The following is a 23,282-nucleotide window of genomic DNA, read 5'->3' as shown; positions in this document are numbered from 1 at the left end:
ACTTCAGTTTTTCATTTGCAATTAAAATCTTCGCAAATGATATGGCTCCCCTATGAATTTAGCTAAATTGAAAGGACCTATAGAAACTAGCCAGTCACTCATCTGTAAGTTCATTTGGATAATAATAAGCGCTCATTTTCACGAGGACATAATTGTTATTCCGTCTCATTAACTGTTTCCAGTGATTTTAGAAAAACCGGTGATTCATTTCAGCGCAGCTTTATAGAGACAGTATTAATTGTCAAGAACAGCGCACAAACTTGTTATCAACCAACGCACTCACGTTTTCGTGTTGGGCGAAAACCTTGAACTTGTCCGATATCCAGCCAGGATGGAAGGTTCTTAAGTGGCTACTCAGCACCTAGAGTACAAAGCAGCGGGAAGGAAAACATCACACAGTTTCAGCCCTGTTCAGATTTCCTTGGGTCAAACATTTTGTCCCTTACCTTCTTTGAGACCTTCGTCTTCGTCGCGTCATCCATCCAGCTTATTTTCTTCACTAAGGACGAGACAGCGTCTTTTGTGGCTCCGGTGACGTTTGCAGCCTGATCAAAGAAGGGATAAACAACCCTCTAAATCAGACTCGCCGCGGATAACTAGTCATTCTTATTCTGACGTCATCCGTAATCGTAAATCGATTAGGCAACAATTAAAAGGAAGAAAAAAGGTCAATAGTGAATAAAAATGTACTATCTTAGGCCAAATTTAGAAGTTATTCTATATAATCACGACCTAAGCTGGCTTTCGGCCTATACTATAGCCCATAGACGCTCCTAAAACAAGGACAAGTTTGGACACTTCATTCCAGCACGTACGGCATTTACAGCAGCATTACAGCAAATCTGGTATCAGCAGAAGCTATGAATCTCCCCAATGAAAGTTAGTTATTTCTATAACACAAATTTAAACCTCTAATGTCAAATTGCTACAGTACTGTAATACCCGAACCTGTAACAAATTATAATACGTAATGCCAGATTTTTTATGACATTGCCGTGACGACGTCGTCCTTTTGGGCGACGCATCGCTAGTGACGGACGTATGATAAAACGTGTAATAATAATCACGTATTAGCTAATTAATTCACTACTACTCAGTGCCTAAGATTGAATAATTTACTTTTAGGTCACGTGTTTTAACCGCGGATCCACCGTCTCGCAATTACCATCGCAGCTGAACGAGCTTCTTCGCTTCTGGAGGTTCAGCCAGTACTACTGAACTGTGCAGGGGCGGGAATTCAGCATACGGTTCCAGGTACTTTAACTCAAGATTGATAAAGTCGGCAAAAGCAGTTATTGGAAAACAGCAGTGTAAAGTTTTGACGTACGATAGGAACACGAAAATGAACGAGAAAGCGGTCCTAAAGGACTTGTTTACCTGGTGATTTCATAAAATAAACCAGACTTTAGATGCACTTTCCCGTCCGTGTTCGCGCCCCTACCATGCGACCCGTAAATCCTTGTCTCCCCAACAAACGTTATTTCAACCAGCCCCAACGCGAGCCTACAAAGTAAATGAAGCGCGCGAGCGGCACGGACCTTGAAGTCGTGCAGTCCCTGCCTGAAGGCGTTGAATCCGGCGTAGAGGGTCATGACCGGGAGCGACTCGGCGACCGCGCTCAGGCAGATCTCCTTGCGCAGCGCCGGCGACCTGCCCAGCGCGCTCAGCGACTGCAGCTTGGAAGGCAGGAAAGGCGACGCTACCACCACCTCCCGGAATCCCAAGTAGTTGAGCACGATGTGCCTGCGAGATCACGCGACGGGTACAGTGCACACGCGAATAATGAGATGGGCCTCCCCGCACACTCTGTACTAGGTAGTCTAGTCGTCAAAGACTATAGCTGACGTGCTATAACGAAAGATCCACCAAATATAGCCCGACCAGATGTTTTTGTCATTTAGACGGAAGCAGCCACGGTGTTAGCAACGTCTAGATCTGCTGAACTATTATAAATCCGTTGAGGACGACGCGAGAAAAAGACAGACCTATGAAGGTTACGTCGAGGCTAACTCGACGTAACCTTCATAGTAAATAAATAAATAAATAAATATGAAGAAGCAACCCAGTCCTTTATCCAAGAATACGTTTACCAGGCTTTGGGAGGTGGTTATTTGTGGCACTGTGTCGCACCACAAGTGTAACAGGTGGCGCTCGTCTTACCGCGGCGGCACCTTGTCCGTACGCGGGAACCAACCGGTGCTTCCAGCGCCACTTCACCAACGATCACTTGGGAACCCTGTGCAATGTCCGCGACCGCCTCTGGTCGCAGGCGCCAGCGGCGCAGCGTCTTCGACCAGCGGTGCAGCGTCCCTCAATGACGTCATTTCAAAACGGTAGCTGCCACGAGAGAATGCGAGAACGCTCCCATCGGTACCACTGCTAGCGGTGCTGCCACTGGATGGTGATACCACGTGGCACCGTGCGGTTTTTACCGCTGTATTGGTCATCACTATCTTCGAGATCGGTCCACGAAAACGGTAAGACATTCACAAAAAATTCGCGGTAATTTTCCAAAGAAAGCTAAACGTTTTAAAAGCAGTTTCTCCACAAATCGCTAGATTCTCGAGCCTCTGTATTTGTGTTAGCATCCCGGCAAAGCGGCAAATACGTATAATGCGTGTACATAGGCTGGCACTTCGAAACTGCGTTCACAGTCATGGGGGCTAGTTGATGGCACGCTAGAGTACCAGCACAGGGCGAATGTGACTATTCACGAACGCGGAGCCGCGCCCTGACGCCATGACAAAGCAGTTTTGCAGTCCGCCCATCTCGGGCAGTGCTCGCAGACACGTGGTCGCTTGGCCAGATACCTGCAACGACGGACCACACGTAGCGACAAGGCGACGAGTAATGCCGCCATCGATGCCGCTACCAACACCATCAGGGGTTGCTTCTGGAACTGACGTTCCGGCACAGTTACCGTGTCACAGTCGGGAACATTGCGAGCTTGGACAGCTCTAGCCTAAGCATGAGCCACGGGACCAGCACAGTGCAACGATTCTTTCGGCACCATTCCATTCTTATCGACTGCTCCAAAGAGGCTGATTTTGGTGATAACATAGGCAAGATACCCGCGTTAAAAGCGGGAAACAAAACGGCTGCATTAGGAAATCGTTACATTATTTCGGCCGAGGGTTGGCGTACGATCGGAATGACTCACGGGGCCGTCTCCTTGATGGCGGTCACGAGATCGTTGACAAACTCTACGTCCTTGACCAGGAACTCGGTGGACTTGGTCACGTGGGTGATGTTCTCGAGGGCAATGCTCAGAAACTGCAGGAAGAGAACGGTGGGCTTTGGAGGTGCACTGAATGCAAATATATTTTGTTACAACCTTCACGCCACGTTCTCGCAATCCAGCCGATTGGCGCACTCCTGACGACCGGCCCATCTGCTTCACATGCTCTAAGATTACGCACATCGTCCGTGACAATGTGTAGCACGTGCCAAGCAGCCCTTGCCTTTAAGGACCCTTTTGGAGCACTCTTGCTACAGTCACCTGTATGTTTTATAGCATCATCTATACTTAATGAAATTCTACTTGCCATAGCGCCCACTATAGTCACTATCATTATTTGGATAGTTATATAAATTTTTACGCCATTTACAACAACAGATTTTTAGCAGTTTTACAGCCATGTAGCACCTACAATTAGCACTCCATTTTCTACTACATTAGAAATTCATTGACAATACACCCCGTGTCATGGCACTCTCTGGTCATATCTGGCCCACTGCGCCATTAAACACCACACATCATCAATGAAAATATATATTAAGATAAGCTAAAGTGTCAGCTTAGTGCTATCCAAGCTGTCCAAAGCGTTACAGCCGAAAAAGAGTTTTCGAAAAAGAAAATAACGCAAACCCACGAAAATATCGGCAACACCATTGTGAAAATGCATGCGGTACCGGCTGCTATGACGTACCATGACTCATTATTAATTGGTCAACCCCTGATTGTACAGAGGTTGCCCTGAATATTGCATTTCTTCGTGAAATAAATGCTGCTTGGCCACTTTCATTTCATTATCCTCATAACTTCGTGCCACAAAGACGCATGGGTTCCCGCAGAACTGATTTGCCGAACTCATTTCGCGGCAGAAAAAGAAACGTGCGAAGTTGCTCTAATGAATATATCACACTCTAGATCGATTCAACGCTTCCGTTAAGCGTCCCCACCAGAGCTGTCGTGAGAGCCAATCAAAGCCGACAGACAAGATGGCGAACTTCATAATGTCCACAATAGCACGGTTTAAACTATGGCCGTCCACGCGCGGGTCCGGGAAAACGGGCCTGGAAAGCGGGACTCGCCTCGGCCAGCTCCGGGTGGTCGGCGAGCTTCTCGACGGCCACCCTGGGCTGCGCGCGCAGCATGTTGGCCAGGCGGCTCTCGAACGCAGACACCTCGACGGCGAACACCGGGATGACGAGCCGCTCGCGGAACGGGCCGAGCGCGTGCATCACGGCGCCGTAGTACCACTTCAGCGACCGGTTGCCCACCCGCGGGGGCAGCAGCAGTTCGGGATGGCCGATCTGCGACGGAGGTGGTCAACGTGGCGCGATCGGGTGGGAACGAGAACAAGAAAAGAAACATTCGCCGCCTAATAAGAAATTTGAGCGCAGCTCTATACGTGTTTTGGAAAGTAACAGCGCTAAACGGACAGGCAAAGAAGAACACGACACGGGCGCTTGATGTGGCTTCTTCGCAGTGGACTACTGGCCCCTAAGCATTTGCATGCACCTCATGGCGTTGGCAGAAAAGGGTCGCTTTTTAGCCGAGAAAGTGAGACACCACGGCATCAGCTGACGTCACTGATGTCGCGCTACACCAACACCACCTAGATAGCACAAGGCCTGTGCACTCCTATCCATGACGTCATGCTACCTGGCCCGACTGCCATAGAATCTAATGGGGATGCTCCCGAGTAAGCAACAGTGACTTTGACGTCGCCGCTTTCGTCGCGCCAGCCTTGGCAATAGAAATTTCGGGCCAAGTAGCATGACGTCATGGAGCGTAGTGAACAGGCCTTGTGCTATCTAGGTGGTGTTGGCTACACGCGTGCGTGGTTTTCTCTTGTACCATTCAAGTCGCCAAAGAATGCTCAGTTTCAAGTTCCTTTCAGATTTCCACGTCTGGCCGAAGTTAACTACCTCGGGAAGACGTTCTAGAACTCTGAAAGCGACATGTGGTCCAAGTGCAAAGGCTTGAACGAGGCGCGACCACGTGCGTAGTGAGCTTTTTCACTGTTCGCTTTCGATAGCACAGTATATCCGTTTATAGACCATATTTAGAGGAAAGAAAATTGGAGAAGTTGGTGCTGTTTCATGATTTCAAGTTTCATGGAGAGGGGGGGGGGGGGGGGGGGGGGGGGCAGCGAGACGAACGAGAGAGACGAGCTTTAAAGGCAAGTTTAACAGAAAGGAGTACCGATCTAAGTACATGGGAACGGAGAAACTTTTTGCCTGGCATCCACTGCGCCGAATCTTATGTTTGTGGCACTTAAAATAGACTTCAGGAAGCATATGTTTAAGGACCTCAATTAGAAGAAAGTGTTGAAATAAAGAAATAATAAACGAGGCATACAACACAATTCAGCAACCAAAACACATCACTATTTTGTTAACAGCACCTATTGAAACACTAAAAGCGGACAAAATGAATGTATTACACACCGCTCTGAAATATACTAATTTGACAGTAAAAGTTTCAGAACCATCGTATGCTCAAAAAAGAATTGCAGACAACAATTGTCATCAATCTCGCGTGCCTTTCCTTTCTATGAGGCTGCGCGCCCGCTACTTCCAGATCAGGACGCCGTGCGCGTTATCAGAATGGCGTACCTTTCATTGACAAGGAAGTATCAAGCACAGAGTTATAAAGGAAACGCAAACAAGACAGATGAGGACTATTGTTTGGGGCAAGATACGCCTCAAAGGGCGTAAACGTTTTTATAGCGAAGCTGTATATGGCTAGCCGATTCGTCCGTCCGTCTGTCGCCTGCACGCCGAAAACTCCGACGCAGGAACCCCATGAGCATGCGCGACTGGCTGCGCCGGTATTGACGTAGTTGCTCTCCGTCGCAGCCGAGAGCGCGCACACCAGTTTTTCTCCGACACCGAAATGGGTAGTCGACGCGTCTTAGTACTCCTGAGGAGCAGGCAGCTTTCGATCAGCGACGCCGCGAGCATAACCTGGAAAGAGCGCGTCTACGCCATGCCGATGCTGCAGCCCGGACACAAGAACATGCTCGTGCAGCCGAGCGTAAGCAGCAACTGCGTACCGAGGATCCGACAGCCTACCAAGCCACCGTTTAATCAACGCCCGCGATTGACCCAGTGATAAACACCGGGGCGCCACGTATCAGCTTCGTTTGTTAACCATCTCTACGAAGTGCTTGGGCGGAGATTTTTTTAGAATGAAAGCATTGTAACAATTCAGTGTAAGCTGTGGACACGTACATAAACGTTTGTCGGCATGAGAAGCTCTAACTGATGCAATTTACAGAACTGAGATTTATGTTTCATGTGCAGAGTTTGAAAACGTTAGGCTGTTATTTTAAAAGCGTAAGCATTTCTATGCTTACCCAATGAGAAGTCCGTCCGTCCATCCCCTAAGCCTACCGCTTTCAAGACAGTGCCCGCCGCAGCGAGTGAATTCACCTTGGTGCTGCGACTCGCTTCATCGCCAACGAAGCTGCAAGAACACAGCGCTCGCGGAGCTCTCAGCACACGCTGCACTCAGCCACATTCGCAGACTGCTTTCAAGATACGGGCCCACGTGTCTCTCTTCAACGCTAAGTAAGCGGCGAGAACACAGCGCGCGAAGCTATGAGCAGTCGGCACTCTGTCGGCATCGCAGATCGCTTTCAAGGCACGCTCCGCGCGGCGGTGCCTCCAGGCGAGTACGTTTGGCCACGGTTCATAACGGCTCGACGCGGATGGATAAGGCCCTAAAGAGCTATTAAAAAACTATTATAATGATCGGACGTTATCAGCGCCCATGGCGCCGCCACCTGCAGTGCTTTGCATGCGTCATCAATACTTCTTGCGACGCCGTCCGCACCGGTTCGTGTCTCCACAGCGCTGTCGTTTGTACATGCCGGATCAAGTTTCATAACGCTGACAATCACACTGGGCTGCGTGGAGACGAGAAAGTTGCACAACGCTTACGTAGAGGAGTTTCTACCAGATAAGTTCCTGCGTGATTTTTTATTTTATTTTTACTGATTTTCAGAACTCTTTCTAAAAGTGATGAGGCCCTAAATCAATATTCTGCTTCCCACGATATGTATAAAGTTCAGCCTTCTTTCTTAAATGCCACACATTTCATTTTAGTCGGTTCAGCAGTAGGCTAAAGAAAGCATTCCAGCGTTTTACATGTGTTTGAATATAGGAAAATCTCAGTTGGTCCCGAGCCAAAGCTTCCTTTGTTTTTTAACAGCTGAAATGAAGACACGGCACAAAAGGGGGACAGAGATAACAAGGACGTTTCTAGTTCAGCGACGTTCCTGCCTTGTCTCCCTTTTGTCCTGCGCGTCTTCAGTTCAACTCACCTTAGCTTGAGTTATTGTGTCGCTTGCCTTCGTATTCTCCGTTTTAATACGCACGTACTTCCATGTAGTGTCGTTCGAGGTGCCTTTCCGAAACCGTGCCGTCGTTTGCGACCGCACGCACAAACGCGATTGAAATGTGCTACACAGTGGGTGCCGTGAGAGTGGTGCGCGCGCCTCACCGAGAGTATGCTGGCGCCGCGCTTGTGCGGGTGCTTCTCCACCCCGACGGAGAGCAGTGCGGGCAGGTTGAACCGGCGCAGCAGCCGGGCCGCGGCGCGCCAGATGAGCGGCTGCTGCACGGGGTCGGTGAAGGGCCAGCCAGACAGGTCGGTGGACTCCTGGAGCTCGGCCAGGGGGTCCCAGCCGCGCTCACTTATCGCCTCTGCAGCGGTGAATTAACGAAAGGAATGAATTGAGCCGACTATTAAAGTGAACAAGCCAGTGGATGAACGAAAATCCCAACTTTATACCAACCGGAAAACGGTGTTATGTTAAAAGGATGAAAACAGATGCATAATGCGACTATATACTATTGTCAACCAGTCCGTTGGTCGCACTGGCATTGGTTCTACGGCCGCTACATTTACTCATGACGAAGAACCGAGCTTACCTTTGTTCAAGCACTCCTTGTACAGGTGCCTGGCTGTCATCAGTTCCGGGTATTTCTCCTGGGCTGTGAGCGCAAGCCACCCACAAAGTTAGATTTGACACCAACACCGCAACGCACGAAGCTCGCGTACTTTTTTAGATGCGAATCTCGCGACAAAAAGACTGCACGCGATCTCGTGATGACAAGACGAAACACATTGGGGCGCCCACTAGGTACACGGAGACCAAGGTTAAAGGTCGTATACCTACTGTTGCATCCTCTCCTGCAAGTTCCAGCGCAACAGCGACCAAACGCAGTCTGTGAGCCGAACAAAAGGTCGTGCAGTAGACAGCAAGACCCGCTAGTTACAGCCACCGCCATTTACAAACGTTTACACATAAAAACGTACGCGCAAGTATATAATCAGTGAGGACGTGCTTGACGAGCTCTTACGTCCACAATGTCTGACGTTTTCACCGTTTAATAACGAGATACTTGGGCACGCTAACTGCTGTGCTGGCCTGCTGTTCGGGCGAACACCAGCGGCCCATGGTAGTTATGCTCACAAGTAAAACGTATAACAACGTGTGTATAAGCAATTACTGCGCTTTACAGATGATCTGCGATCGGGTTTTTCGATAAATTCTATAAGCAAGGCTGCTTTCGCGGCTAGCAAGTCTGTGTAGCTAGGCTGCAACCAGAGGCTCGATCAAGCCCTTTTGTACGCCGCCAATTAGAGTGGGTTGCCGAGGGAGAACGCGTACACTTGATCACGTTGAGCACGCCGTCTTCGAGGGCACGGTGGGCAATGATGCGAGGCGACTCGGTCACGTCTCGGTGGGCACACACGAACTGGTAGAAATCCGAACAGGCGGACTTCAAGTAGTCCTTGGTCAGATGCTTGATGTACGCCGAACCTAAAGACGAGGGAAAAAACATATGAAAGAGAGAAGCGGTCAAGAAAGTCGTTACAAGACAACGCATCGGTCCACAGCTCCTTTCATGGTTCACTGTTGTTGCTTACACTACAAAAAGTATTTGCACCAACTGAGGCGTACCTTCTTCCCCAACAACGACGCCATTGCTCTTGCTTGCACATCCTTACAAAATTTACTACAAATTACAAAAATTACTGGAGGGAACTCGGTCGCAGCAATCCTTTCAAATCGGTGGCTTTGAAACGCAATATTTCTTTGAAAATGCTCATTTGCAGTCACAAAGGCGTTCGAAGACAGAAGGACGAAGTTTAGATAAATCCGTGTACTATAACCATCACTGCCAAGATGGATGAACCATCTTGCTTGCAGCTCCCATTTATTGACGCAATACGTTCGAGTTTTCTCTAATTATTTTTGTAGAAAACTCTGTAGCGCATGCCCGAGAGTCAAAGTAGGCGTCGGGAACGCGTTTCCTACCTCTGGTCAAGCATCGAGCATCTCTGCATACTGGAGGCGCAGCATGCCAGAAGCCACCGTTGGCTGGAAAGAAAAATACAAAGCGAGAAGGTTCAGTCGACGAAACCAGCTTGAGTTTTTTTTTTTTTTTTAACACCGCGAAGCTAGCAGCTTCAAGACCCTCACCTGGGCCTGCCTGGACTGCCTTGAACTTGGAAGCGTTCAGGACGAGGTGGCGATCCAGTCCGAAAGCTGGAACGCGAACGCACCCCACAGTGAGAGAAAAACAAAAGCAACAGCCAAAAAAAGAGAAATAATAATAATAATAATAATAATAATAATAATAATAAACCTTCCGATTTTTTTTTTTTTTTTTTTTTTGCGCGCCCGTTCAATGTTGCTCGTCGCCTTTAATGTGCTTTGCGGTAGGCTTTGAAGAGTAGGAAAGGCAACAGCAACCGCAGCTTCGTGCCTTACAAATCGAAGTGTGGCAAAGGAGCAGCTAGCAAAGCACATCGGCGGGAACTTCCCACTTTGTCATGGTGTCCTTGCCATAAGGAGCCTATTAACAGCGTCCGGAAATTAGGGGGCGGCTAGGAGAGTTACCGCGGCTACTGATTCGGGCTAAACTTCCATCAGTCGAACGCCTCTACAACGAAATGACCTGTATAACAAAGGATGAATTATCTCGTCCGAATTCCTATCCTCCACACGCGTTGTGAACACCTCTACAGCAAAAACTACTACAACGAGTTTGGCTGTGCAACGAAGGCGTTTAGGTGACCCCGAAGGCTGATTTGTTGCTTTACAACGAACGCCACGCAACGATGACGCCACTGCGGCACCGTCACAGTGTTGATCTTTGATAAGTTTCGCACGAAAGCGGCCCAAACTCGCGAAGATGCTTTCGAAAATCGCGACGTCACCTTTGCACAACGTTACTGAGGTTTACGCGCGGAATTAAAAAAACGGGAGACTTTGGATTCCATTTTTTTCCACTGGAGACACATCTTTGCTCGCGTCAGAGGAGGTTGACTTGCCGGGGCTCCTGACGTCGTGCATCCTTCCAAGATTTTTCCTTCCTCCATGCATGCACATGAAACACCGCACGAGCAGTGCGTCGTATGTCGTCTTCCCGCCTGCCTATGTCAGTGTTTTCTGCTGGAAAACGTTGTTATTAACCAAAATTGTCATTTTGGTTAAATTGGCTCCAAAAAGCGCTATTGCAGAAATCCTGGCAAAGCCGCGGCGCTGGCAATTGTATAACTTTCTTGCTACAAGCCTTTAAATGGCACCCAAGCAGACGACGCGTGCACCTGATGGTCATCGGATGCCGTGTAAAGTCCCAGCACGTCGCATCCGAGATTTTTCAGCATGGTGCGGGCAGACGTAGGCGGCACTTATCTCGGAGGTAATGATGCAGTCATGCGGAGCTGTCGCGCTTGTTCTCAAACGTTCCAGGTCATGTGTCACATGTGGCAAAGAATAATTGCTTTTTTTTCCCTTTCTTCGTCATCGGGAACGACCACTTTCACGAGCCTTTCGTGACCCATCCAGTCGCATTTCAAAGGTAAAATCCTGCACGGAGGCTGCGCTATCTCAAACTAGGTTCGTTACGCGACCTGAAATTTCGCCGAAGGTGTCCTTTATTCCGCTGCCTGACTTGCGGCATTCCTTCGCACAGTCGATTTACTCACGCTGCCTCGACTGAGTCCTGTGGCCGCTCATGGTGATGAGCAGCGCAAGGCCTACGACGGCCACGACCACCACCATGGAGTACGCCATCAGCTCCTTGTTCGGCATGCCGCGCACCTTGCGGCCCCTGCGAGAAACATCACGTGCACACGGTAGGATGACAGAAGGCGTTGGTTTGTCGCAAACTCCCCGTTTCCCTATTCAAGTACGAGCGAGACGCGGAAAGGCTTCCCAAGAAGAGTCTGTGAAGCAATACGTAAATGACATTTCTTGCATTTCAGGGAGAAAAGTTATCTTCTGCTGAGTGTTGGAAGCAGAGTTGACACAGCCCTCAAGTTTTCTTATTTGCTGAAGTTCGGCGAGCGTCGAAGCCAAGTTGAAGCGCAAGATCAAAAGGACAGACTGGTGGGCTAGTTGGTATGGCATTTATTAACACAGTAGCGCAGAAGCAGATGAAGGACGAAAGAAACAGACGGGACACAGCGCTGTGTCCCACCTCTTTCTTTCGTCGTCCTTGTGCTTCTAGCCTACTGTGTAAAAAATGAAGCCTAAGGTTGCTGAAATGCATACCGAGATCCTGCAAGCTCTCATTCAGAGTGTCTAAAGTGAACAATAATTCATTGAATGGTTTAGAGCTGACGTGGAAACAGTACACTGTTTTGCAATAGTTCGATTAAAGAAATAGTAATACATTTCAGAGTTACGCTTGTAGATTAATTGTTAAGCTTTGCACAAATTAATGCAGTTCACAACTCTGTGAAACGCAGGGTGTTTGAGTGAACACTTTCAAAAATTTTTAACGGTTGCCTGTGGCAGACAGTGTGATTCTAGTCTATGGGTTGGTCTACTCGAAGAGGCGGAAATTGCGCAAAAAGGTTAGATGCATAATCGACTCATAAAAAAAAATCACTAATCAAGCTTTTTACCTAATTACCTTATGGCACGTATTTCAATTTACAAATTCTAGCGGATGAGACTGCAAGGCATATCCACTTGAAAAGAATTGTGTGGATGACACCATTTACGAGATATGCTCCGTCAAACTTGCGGTAAAAATGCACTGTCAATCCACTTACTTTCTTAACAAAACGTCATTTTATGCATTCAAGCACAAAAGCAACCGGAACGCCAACGCATTTCTCGGCAATGTTCGGGAATTAATACCTCGAAAGTGTCATCCTCAGAATTCGTTCCAAGTGGATCCGCCTTGCGAATTACCGAGCTAGAATTTTTGAACTGCAATATGTGCCACAAGGGCAACTACTTAACATGTTAATTAGTGAATTTTTTATTAGATTATGCACTTAAATTTTCTGTGCAAGTAATGTCCGTCTCCTCGAGTAGACCAGCTCGTGGACTAGAATTGTGCTATCTGCCACAGGCAATTAAAAAAAAAATTGAGTGTTCGCTGAAATACCCAGTATGTTTTGAATGCGCAGTTATAGGGCGTCTTAAATCTTCCAGTATTGTGGTTTTCCAAAAGTCAGCATATAATTTAGGTACCTCAAGTAAACATCGAACTTGGTTTCGTAGATGCCGAGACTAACAATCTGACCATTTCTTTGTATCTGGATAGGAGCTCCCGAGTTAAAGCATTGTCCTAAGGAATGGTAAGCACGGCAAGGGCGTGCGAATTACTGATATGAAATAGCATCCCCTGGAATTCCATAAGGTCCACAAAATCGAACAGCTGCTGCTTTATTGGATCCACGAATCCGATAGCTTCGGAATTTCGACACGGAGGTCATTGACCAGTGCGTTTGGTATTCTAAGTTGAAACTTATTGCAGCGACAGGGAATGCGTAACATGACATGTAACCCGAGATTCCCGCCGAACGTGATAATTATGAGGAAAGCATATTAAAGTAGTAACGACTTAGGAAAGTAGTTACTTAGAAACTAGTTTCGCACGAGTGACTTTCCAGCAGTTAAGCTCCCAGTTTCCAATATAAAAATGCCGTGCCGAAGCATCCGCAAAGACAAAACACAATTATTTCGCTCCTGTCTAGCAGTACAGTAGCGCTGCGTTTTGATATGACAGCATCCTAATGTTGATGAGCGAAATACGTCGAAACGGTAATTAATCCATCTAGTTGACGTGATTGTGCGTACTCGCCTAAAATAAGGGCATCTCGGAGCAAAGAGCGTAGAAACCCGGCTGAAGCCGCCTCCACTTCTTTAGCTACCGGCAATGGCAGGGCAAAACGCGACTGAAGTTATGATGGTGATATTCAATGACATAACGTATCAGAAAGTACACATTATGTTCCCATGCGCAACAGAACGGTATATGCAGACATAGTTAGTGGCTATAAATAAACGTTTATTAGCAAAAAGGTACCGGCCCTTGTAACTATATTCTGCAGGCTGTGAGCTACTACGAATAGTGGAGGAAAAGGAAGCCCCAACGTGCACAGTTTTCATTCATTCATTCATTCATTCATTCATTCATTCATTCATTCATTCATTTTCTCCCATACTTTGTACCCGCCGCAGCAGGGCACTCACGATGTACACATGTTGCGTCCCATGCAGCAGCCTCATATATTGAACAGCATCACGCGTATATTGATGTCATGTGCCCGCTTGCACAGCCCATAATTCCGCGGGAAATTTCTGGCTGTGCCAGAAACGTCACCCGACTGTACTATCGCCCTCAGTGTGCGCTACAACGTGCGACCACTTTGTTAAACGCTAATTCGTTGCAGCTGTCTTTACCCCCTCCCGCATAGTGCAGTCGACAGTTAGCTACACAGAACGGCGCTTACCTCCTAATGAGCTTCTTAGTGGAGCCGTGACCTCCGTAGACGTGTCCGGACGGCAGCATGTCGTCGTCGTCATCTTCATCGTCCAACATGTTCTTGTCGTCAAAGTTCTTGTGCGCGTACGAGACCACCATGTCGGCGGGCTGCCACGAAGCACCCCCGCTGGACTTGTTTTTCGAGTCGCGCGAGCCGCTGTTGTCCGAGGTGTCGCCGAAGTCCACCCGAATTTGGACGTCGGGCACGAAGTTGTCGGGAAGGTTGTTTCCACCTCGTTCCACGACGCGCGCCCTCGTCTGGGCGTTGACGCGCAAGTGCTGCGGGGTCGACAGGGACCGAGCCGACGGCTGCTCTCTCTCGCGCCTCTGGTGCACCTCTCGCGACATGGGCGCCATCGGCGCCGCGCGAGCACTGCCCGGTATGGGGCGAATCTCGCGCTGCCAAAACTGCTGCCCGTCCATCTCCATTCGAGTTGTCGTCGCCTCGAAGGCCGCGGGCTCGCTGGACGCTTGGTTGTCGGGAAGCCTCAGCGCTCCCTTGGATGGAGCTTCGTCGTCGGGGTACTTCGGCGCGCCGCCCAGACCCTTGTAGCGGTATGTACCGACGCGTGTCCCGTCGGGCTTGATGTGCTCTTCGTACTCGTACTCGTGTCCCTGCCACGGCAGGTTGACCGGTATCGGAGGACCACGAGGCACTTTCTTCTTCTCTTCTTCCTGCTTTTCCTTGTCCTTGCCTTCGCCTTTCTCGATGGCCTCGGCGGACTTGCCCTTCGCTTCAGCTTCCGGCTCACTGCCAACGACCTTCTTATCGTCTTTCTTGCCGTCCTCCAACTTGCCCTCGGCGTCCTTCTTGGCACCCTTCTTGCCCTTCTTGCCGGATTGTTTCCTGTCCTCGGTGAGTTCCTCTGCGTCCGTCATCAGACTCACATCCTCCGTCTGCTTCGTGTCCGGATAGATCCAGTTCATAAACCTCTCGTACAAAGACATGCACTGCACGCCTACGGCGGCGCCCAGCGGCTCTTGGTCCTCGTAGCGGTCGTGGTCCTGGATGGACCTGTCCCTCCTGATGCCGCCGCTCTTTGGGAGCAAGTAGGCGATCTTGTAGTTCTTCTGCGGGTCGTGATAGTGGTGGTGGTGCTGATGCGTGTGCACTGTAGTCGTTGAGATGACCTGGGACGGCGGAGGCGAAGGCGGCTGCATCATGGGAAACGGATACCCGAGCGGGGGGGAGTCGAAGTTGGGATCCCTCGTGAAGCTAACGTGAGGCATTTCTTCGATCTCTGCCTGAGCTTCGGCGTTTTTCCTGGACCCCGCGTCGTGCGTCGCCGCCGATGACGCGCGGGTCTTAACACGCGCGTTGGTCGCCTTGGACACCCTTTTCTCGTCGACCTGCACTTCGACGTTGCTCATGACTCGTTCTATCGAGGGCTCCTTCGACGTCTCGATGAACACGTCTTTGGTCTTGCTGTCTCCGTCGTCCGCCTGACGCTGCTTGCTTTCGTTTTGAATCTGGTACTTGAACATGACACCTTCGACGCCGTCTAACTGCGCCTGCACAACGGGGGCGTTGTGGCGCCCTCCTCCTCCCTGCTGCTGAGTGAGAATCTGGTGAATCCTGCGATCCATGCGCATCGGGACGCGCCCGGAGCGAGGGTCGTACTGGACGGGCATTCCCTGCATGGCCATCGGCTGCATGGCCATGGGCTGCATCGGCATCCCCATCATCGGCATCCCCTGCATGGGCATCCCTTGCATGGGCATCCCTTGCATGGGCATCGCCTGCATCGGTACGCCCTGCATCTGCATGCCCTGCATTCCTCCCATCTGCATTCCCTGCATCTGCATGGCGAGCATCTCTGGCGACGAGACACGCGGCGGGCTTCCGTAGCCGACGGCGGTGGGTGACAGCTTGCGGTTCATCGAGTACATCCTGCCAGGGTCTCCAGATCGCCTAGACAGGCGCACCTGTGCGTACTGCTGTCCCATGGGGCCCTCCATCTCGAAGCTTGCCTCTTGGTACGCCTCGGCGTTCTCGTCGTCGTACGCCTTGCGCCGCTGTGGAGAAATCATGCGGGGGGACGCGGACCTCCCCAGCCCGCGGCGGCCCCTCATCGACCTGCTTCGGGACGCGGGCCTTCCAGTGCCGTCAAAGGCGCCCGCTGTGCGGCTCCACCACTCTGTCCTGAGCTGCGGCGTCTCTTCGATGTGTTCGTAGCGCTCGCCCTTCGGCCGGCTGGGACTTCTGCGAGGCATGGCCTGCATCGCGAACGCGTTGTCGCTAGGGGGTTTCGCTTGTACCGTGAACGACTGGTAACCGGCGGGGGACTTCCCGAGATTGTCCGCCGATGAAGCAGCAGAAGGCTTGACAACTTTCGCGACGCCCTTGTTAGTAGCCACAAGAAACTCGTAGTTGTCGTGCCCGGGGCCGTTCGTTCCCAGGATGAACTGGCGGTACTTCCCAACCTCGGCCGCCAGAGTATTAGGAGAGGTACCTTCTGGTAAGACGCTGCAAAGGAAGTCATGGTACCTGCCAAGTTCCTGAGCCACATTCGAAGGTGTCCCACGAACAGGGTATCCCGAGCGTTTCCTACCAGCCCGGACGTCCAAAAGAAAGTCCTGGTACTGGTCCGGCGGCAGGAACATCGCCGGTTGAGCCGCTCCTTCTTCGGGGTTCTTCGGAGCGTCCTGTCCTGGCGCATCCGCCGCTGCGCCTTCCTCCTTTTTGTAGACATCTCCCTTGACAAGCATTAGCGGCTGGCTCTCGTATCGGTACAGCATGCCGGCTTGCATAAAGTTGCGGTCAGTCGTGGGTCGAGGATCAAGCATCTCGTCCTCCCTACCTTGGTACTTCTTGCGGGAGCGACGCGATGCAGACCTCTCGTCTTCCTCGTCCCTTCTCTTCGACCGCGTCCGGCTCCGTCGCTTAGAACCGCTGCGCTTGCGGCCGTGGTCACTCGAACCGTGCCGCTTCTTGTTTCGGCGGTTTTCGGACGATGAAGACGAAGAGGAGGAGGATGACTCGTCCCTGCGGGACTTGTGATGGTGCTGCTTGTCCTCGTCTTCGTACCGCGTTTTCGATCGTTTCCTTCGGCCACGTCTGTCGTAGTCATCGCTGTCCTCCCGTGACCGGTGCGAGGACGACCTCTGGCGCGGACTGCGTCGCACCTCCATGTCATCCTCGTAATCATCTGTTGCCCTCCTCATGGCGCGCAGGGGTCCCGCTCGCGGCCTCCTATCAGAGCTTCCGCTGGGCTTGCTGCTCGGAACGTTCGCCGCGTCCTCCGGGGCGACATCGTCCTTGTCGAAGGCCTCGATGTCCTGACGTATCTTCTGGATGATGCGCTCAGCCCGGCTTTCGGAATCCTTCGTCACGGGCAACCTTGTCTCAGACGGTGCTCCTCTGGGCAGCTCGTCGTAGTAGAAGTCATCTTCCCTACGACTCCGTGGCCGTTCCCGCATCGGAGGGCGATCATAGTCGGGCGACGGGTACCTGCCCCGATCTGGCGAGTATCTGTCCCTCGGAGGTCCGTACATGTCCGGCGGCCTGTCATAACCTCCGTAGCCACCTCCCATCGATGGTCTGTCGCATCCCATTGGGAACCTGTCGTAGCCTCCCATCATTTGGGGATAGCCGCCTCCCATGGGCAATCCCCCGAAGCCGCCTCCCATACCGCCGAATCCTGCACCCTGCATGGGTCCCGCCTCGTACTGCGGCTTACTCTCCAGGTACATCTTGCCGCGAACTACGTTTTCGCCGACAAGCTCCTCGTACGACTTGACGGCCGCCATGTATTCCTTCTTGGGCCCTTCCTGCTTCGCACCGGTCATCACCTAAGAGGGCAGTGACAAATTGCGAAGTTGTAACAACGCTTGCCTTTCGCGAACTTTAACATAATACACAAAGCTAAGTATAGGTGTTTGAATAGTTAAATGTTCGAATCGAATACGATTGTGAGAATTACAGGCCTCCAATATCTAATAGAATAATTTTCCTGCTTCTCAAAATCAAGGTTCTTCAATGCATGTATTGCTATATGCAAGTCAGTTCAATATGACAGCTTGTAAGTTCAAGACCATATGCACACTTATAGGCTGGCTTACAAGTGGAACTGACCTACGCCCATGTATATCGGCCCTTGTCTATGATATGAAATTTCGAACATTCGTTGCAACATGGCATATTATGCCTTAGTCAATCATTCGAGGAAATATAATATCAAATTCTCGTGTCTAGCACTTCGATTCCAAACAAAAATTCAATTCGAAGAAAATATTTTCAAGATGCATGCACCCCTACTAAATACAAAAAGGAGAGCTAGACGTACTGCGTTTTACAGGCTTACTCTACGCTTATATTGCATTTTCAATTTCTTTCCTCCTCTTGTCCTAGACACTGAAAAAAAAATTGAACATTCTGCACACATTCAGTTCCATCTTTTTCTTTTCGAGCTGAATAATTACATCACAATCATCGTCAATAGCTGCAGCGCTTCGGCAGATATTATACGCCTGACCAATGTGATAACATTCATTTAGCAAATTCTTTGCAAGTTTATGGGGGTTGAGGTAGATTCACAGAACGTTAAATATATGCCATCCTCCTGACTGCACACTAACGATAAAAGGAGTAAAGATGTCCCGCATTAAGCTGAACTTGCGGGTGTTCTTTACCACTGAATAAATCGAATACGTTCATTCTCTCTGGGGCAGAGTGAGCGAACTCCACCTGAAGGTTACGATTAACCACACGAAGTAACTGACAATGAAGCCGAATAAATCACGCGGGAAGATAATTATGTATAATTGAAATGTAGAAACAAGGTAACAGGTAAACTAACGTGGACGAGAAAATTAGATATGAGAACTAACGAAAGTATAGTTCAACATTAGTTTATAACAAGCTTTAAAAAACGATTTTGTCGTATTTCTGTCCATTACTAATTTTATGTTATAATCTGTAAGGCTTGCTTGCTCGCCTTCAAGTGAATTTTTTCTTTATAAATCTATTTGAATGTGGAATTGCTTGTCGGTTGACTTTATGTGAATGTAGCTATTCATATGCGATGCACGCGACACATCATATTGGCAACTCCATAATCCGTTACTTGTGCAGGCGACACTGTCCAAATAAACAAAGATGGCTACGTCTTTCCACCGCGATGACACGCATAATGTTACACAAACGAGAAGAAAGGGCGTTAACCGAGGGGCCCGATTTTTATTAATCATATCATATAATAAGCCAATAAACATTGACACCAAGAAAAACACAGGGTAAATTACTTGTACTTACTAACTGAATTAAGAAATGATAAATTGATGAAAATGAAAGTGGATGAAAAAACAACTTGCCGCAGGTGGGGAACGATCCCACGTATTCGCATTACGCGTGCGATGCTCTACTAATTGAGCTACCGCGGCGCCGTTTCCCCACCCACTTTCTTGGGTATTACCGTTTCCTACTAGAGCCCTGGGAGTGTTAGCCAGCGCCATCACTCAAACCTTGGCGGCGGATGTGGAACATCCTTTTGCCGCAGGCGTCGCGAGTACGTGATCTTTTTGGATGAAGGCAACTGGTGTCAACTGGTGTCAATGTTTGTTGGCGGTACATAACGGTACATCCGTATCTTTTCTTCCCTTTTCGGGCCTGTGCGCGGCGGCATCACGACGATTTGAGAACTACGAGGCATTCGGCGCATGCCGTGATAGGAGGCCCTCTTTCGCTTCAAGCTTGAACCTGGATGAGCTGTTTCTCGGTGCGACCGCTAGGGGGCGAGCATTTAGTTGGAGTATAGTAGGCAAGTTGCGGATATCTTCGCACTTTTGTCATTCTGGCTGTTGCGACACCTCGAAGGAGGGGCCCAAAGCGCTGCCAGGGGCCGTATTACGTAAGGATTCTTTTAGCGATAGATATTTCTCGCGTTTTCTCACTGGCTCGGAAGCCGTCATCGCCGAGATCGGCAAATCGGTGCGCGGCGTCCGACCGGCGTCGGAGCCAACGCAGAAAAACGAAAAAAGTGGATCACGAAAATAATTCTTACGGATTGCATTCCTTGATTGCCTTACGTCGGAACCCTTGACACTTATTTTTCTTGGGCAGAACTAAACTTGAGATGAGCTGTTATACAAGTATAGAGTAGTTGCCAGTATTGCATCATTTTCAGAGTGCAACTGTAAGTTATATATTAAGGTCGATGGTCACTTTTCATGTAGTGAATAAGCTAGCTTTTCCGTAAAATTATTCCACTTTACGAAATACTAGAGCCGTAGACGGCAGTAGTAACGCTGGTAGCTACACATTGTAACATTTCTTCCAATCACAACGCGTTAGATTTTTTTTTGTTACGTGGATGATGTCGCAGGAAAAAAAAAGCCTGCATGTTAACGATGATGTTGTTTCCTATATCTACACCAGCAGCTAACTAGGATATGGTTGGTCACTTCATTAACAGCTCTGTGTCCTCTTTGTTTTAATTTTACGGAGCAAGATGGCGCCGTCAAAGCGGCCGTTCAGGCAAGAAATCTACGGTAACCCGGTTAGAGAGTTTTAGCTTGTCTGTAAAGCTTTTGCGGAATACCGAGTTACCGGAGAGGTGCATGGCAGCAACGCACTGGCAGCGACGTCTTGCGAGGCGGAGTTTAACGAGAGGGCACACAAAGCAAATACCTCAGCAACCTAATAGATTATTCTATACATAACTGCTGGTGTAAAGCATTGGTATAGCGGCATAATAGTTAACGTGCAGTCATTTAATGACTTTCCTTGGACGAGCACACTCGCTCGATACATTTTTTTAAAGCGCACTCTAGTCTGACAATGCGTCACAACATGTCGCTACCAGCTCTGCTGCTGCACTTCGCAGCTCCCATAACCTGGTGACCCTTTAAAGGGTAAGGAGTTCACGGACAAGCTAAATTTCTGAGAACTGAAATAATGTTTTGCGGATAGGCTAAAGCTACATATCGCGATGATATTACCTGCGCTACAGGCGCGTCCGCTGCCGTGGTCGTCAGAAACGTGCCCGGCGCCGGTTGAATGGCATCGCCCGGCTGTGCCTGTGCCTCGCCCGTCTCTGCAATGGGTGGGGGCGGTGGAGGCAAGTTGGCCCCAGGCGAAGCCCCAGGCGAAACCCCAGGCGCGACAGGCGGAGGTAGATTAGCCGACGGGGGTACATTAACCTGCATACCGATGCCGGTCGGCACGGCGCCGCGGGGAGATCCACCGCCGGGCGGCACGGCTGCGCGGGGAGATCCACCGCCGGGCGGCACGGCTGCGCGGGGAGACCCACCGCCGGGCGAGCCCCCAGGTGGTAGGGGCGCGGCCATCGTCGTCGCCGCCGCGGGAGCAAGTGAGGTAGCGAGTGAGAGGTCCCGGGGATCACTGCAGGTGCAACTGCTGCCGCTGCTGTGAAGGGACCACCCTCATTCTACGCAAGAGCGGCACTCCGTCGATGCAAGTGTCGACAGGGGCCCGCGCGCGAAACCGCCCCGAACGGAACTGCGAGTCGGGTGTCGACCTGCAAGGCAAGACGCCACGTTGTCTCAAAGACACCACGAAAACAGGACACGCTGTCATCGCTTTAGGGTGAATTATCCCTCCAGTCGCTTTTATTCTACCTCCAGGACAGTACGTACCCCCACCCCCACCCTTTCCTCGTACATTACAAAAAAATAAAGGAACATTTACCCCCATTAACCATTCAAGCTTAGCCATGGTACAAACCCATAATACTGGTAAAATGTTCATTACGCACGCACTTATTGATAGCTCTTATAGGCTCCCGTATACCTACCTGCTCGGCGGCCAGCGTTCACGGCTGGCCGATTCCATTGATAAGGCGGGCGGAGCCAACGCCCCCTGTACCGCACAAGGCCGGTTCACTTCGATCCGAGACATCATGGTACCTTGCCCGGCTGCCATATATAACATAATGTGGACGTTCCCGAGTAAGCCGCGGTGATTTCAACGTCGCCGCTTTCGTCACGCGCCGAATTTGGCAATGGAAATTTCGGTCCAAGCAGCACGACGTCGTAAAGCAAGGTGCACACGCGCTGGTGGCCCAGCGTCGCTCTTACCAGTGACGAAGCGTGAAAATCGCGAAGAGGAATGGCATCGGAATAGGCTGCGCTACAGTACCGCGGCGGCCGTCATACGGGGGCAGCAAGTTCTCCAAAGCAATGAAGAATTCGAAACGGTTTTCGGATCTCTACGTAGACAAAAGTACAGGCTAACCACGTCCGCAGCGCAGGCGCTAGCAATGACACGAGGGAGTCGACCCTTCCGAGCGGCCGTGCGAACGCCGACGGCCGTTGGGTGCCATCATCGGCCGCTCCGGGATCCGGGCCCGAGTGGCGACCGACGGCTCGCCGCAGTGCGCGGTCGCCCGCGACCGCTTCGCAGAAGAGAGAGAGAGCGGCGGCGGTCGCTTACCCTTTCGAGAAGAGCGCAATTTTTCGTCGGAATGCCGCAGTCAGGGAGGGCCCATTGGTCTCCGAACAGCTGCGGGCCTCGCCACGCGCGATGGTAGCACACGCCAATGGCGCGCAGGCCCGCCCAGTCCTTGTCGTCTTCGGCGCGCGTGGCGAGTGGACGTCGTCGCGCGCGCCCCTCTGCGACGTCCTCTTCTTCGTCCGTTCCTCCTGCTCGATTGAGACGTGCACCTACTGATGCCCACGCGCGCAGCGCACGTTCTTTTCTTCTACGCCCGCCACAACCGGTTCCTCTCGGCTGCAATTATACTCAACTAAAACTCAGAAGTATCATTGTCACGTTCATCATCATGGTGACATTCAAGTGATTGGCATTCTCATGGGGACTTGAAGCACTTTTCGGTATGATTGCTCATGAGGAAAGTTAACGCAAGACGAAAAAATAAAAATAAAAGGACAATGCGCTCCCGCTCCTGTGTGCCTTGTCCCTGGCGGGGACACGGGCGGCGAACTCGGAAGCTATACCGAACATGGATGGGCTCCAACGCCTGCGCCCGGTGCTTCCTGGACATACTTCCAGCTTGCTCGCCCTTAGTTTAATTCATCTTTCATTTTCTTCTAGGCCTGCGGGTCTTTCCCATCAGCAATAAACAGCTGTATACCAAACGGTACCATGACATTTAAAAGACAATAAAACAGGGAATTATTTGCCTATAGTGTAGAGTAACATATGCGGGCCAGAGAGACGGGCACGCGCTAACTGCTCCCTTTATGTCCAGGAATTCACATGGAATAAAACTTAAGACGCGAGCGCAGAACCAGCAAGATACTCGTTCGCACATTAGGCACTACAGAAA

General features: G+C 50.4%; 1 protein-coding gene across 1 annotated transcript in view; it reads right to left on the bottom strand.

The window, feature by feature from the left end:
* LOC126539630 (uncharacterized) overlaps positions 1-22,842 on the bottom strand; it is a 31,162-nt gene extending 8,320 nt beyond the window's left edge. The window contains exons 1-14 of the mRNA XM_055075454.2: positions 22,427-22,842; positions 20,974-21,512; positions 14,003-17,826; positions 11,237-11,361; positions 9,726-9,791; positions 9,561-9,623; positions 8,910-9,062; positions 8,167-8,229; positions 7,736-7,938; positions 4,315-4,536; positions 3,161-3,273; positions 1,539-1,743; positions 447-545; positions 284-361 (exon numbers count right to left, since the gene is read on the bottom strand). Of these exons, the coding sequence (XP_054931429.1) occupies positions 284-361; positions 447-545; positions 1,539-1,743; positions 3,161-3,273; positions 4,315-4,536; positions 7,736-7,938; positions 8,167-8,229; positions 8,910-9,062; positions 9,561-9,623; positions 9,726-9,791; positions 11,237-11,361; positions 14,003-17,826; positions 20,974-21,321 (5,562 nt within the window). The 5' untranslated portion in view covers positions 21,322-21,512; positions 22,427-22,842. The remainder of the gene's footprint in view (positions 1-283; positions 362-446; positions 546-1,538; positions 1,744-3,160; positions 3,274-4,314; positions 4,537-7,735; positions 7,939-8,166; positions 8,230-8,909; positions 9,063-9,560; positions 9,624-9,725; positions 9,792-11,236; positions 11,362-14,002; positions 17,827-20,973; positions 21,513-22,426) is intronic.
* Between the last annotated feature and the right edge of the window lie 440 nt (positions 22,843-23,282).

Source organism: Dermacentor andersoni, chromosome 11 (assembly GCF_023375885.2).
Source record: "Dermacentor andersoni chromosome 11, qqDerAnde1_hic_scaffold, whole genome shotgun sequence".
Taxonomy (NCBI): domain Eukaryota; kingdom Metazoa; phylum Arthropoda; class Arachnida; order Ixodida; family Ixodidae; genus Dermacentor; species Dermacentor andersoni.
This window is presented reverse-complemented; position numbering and strand designations above follow the sequence as displayed.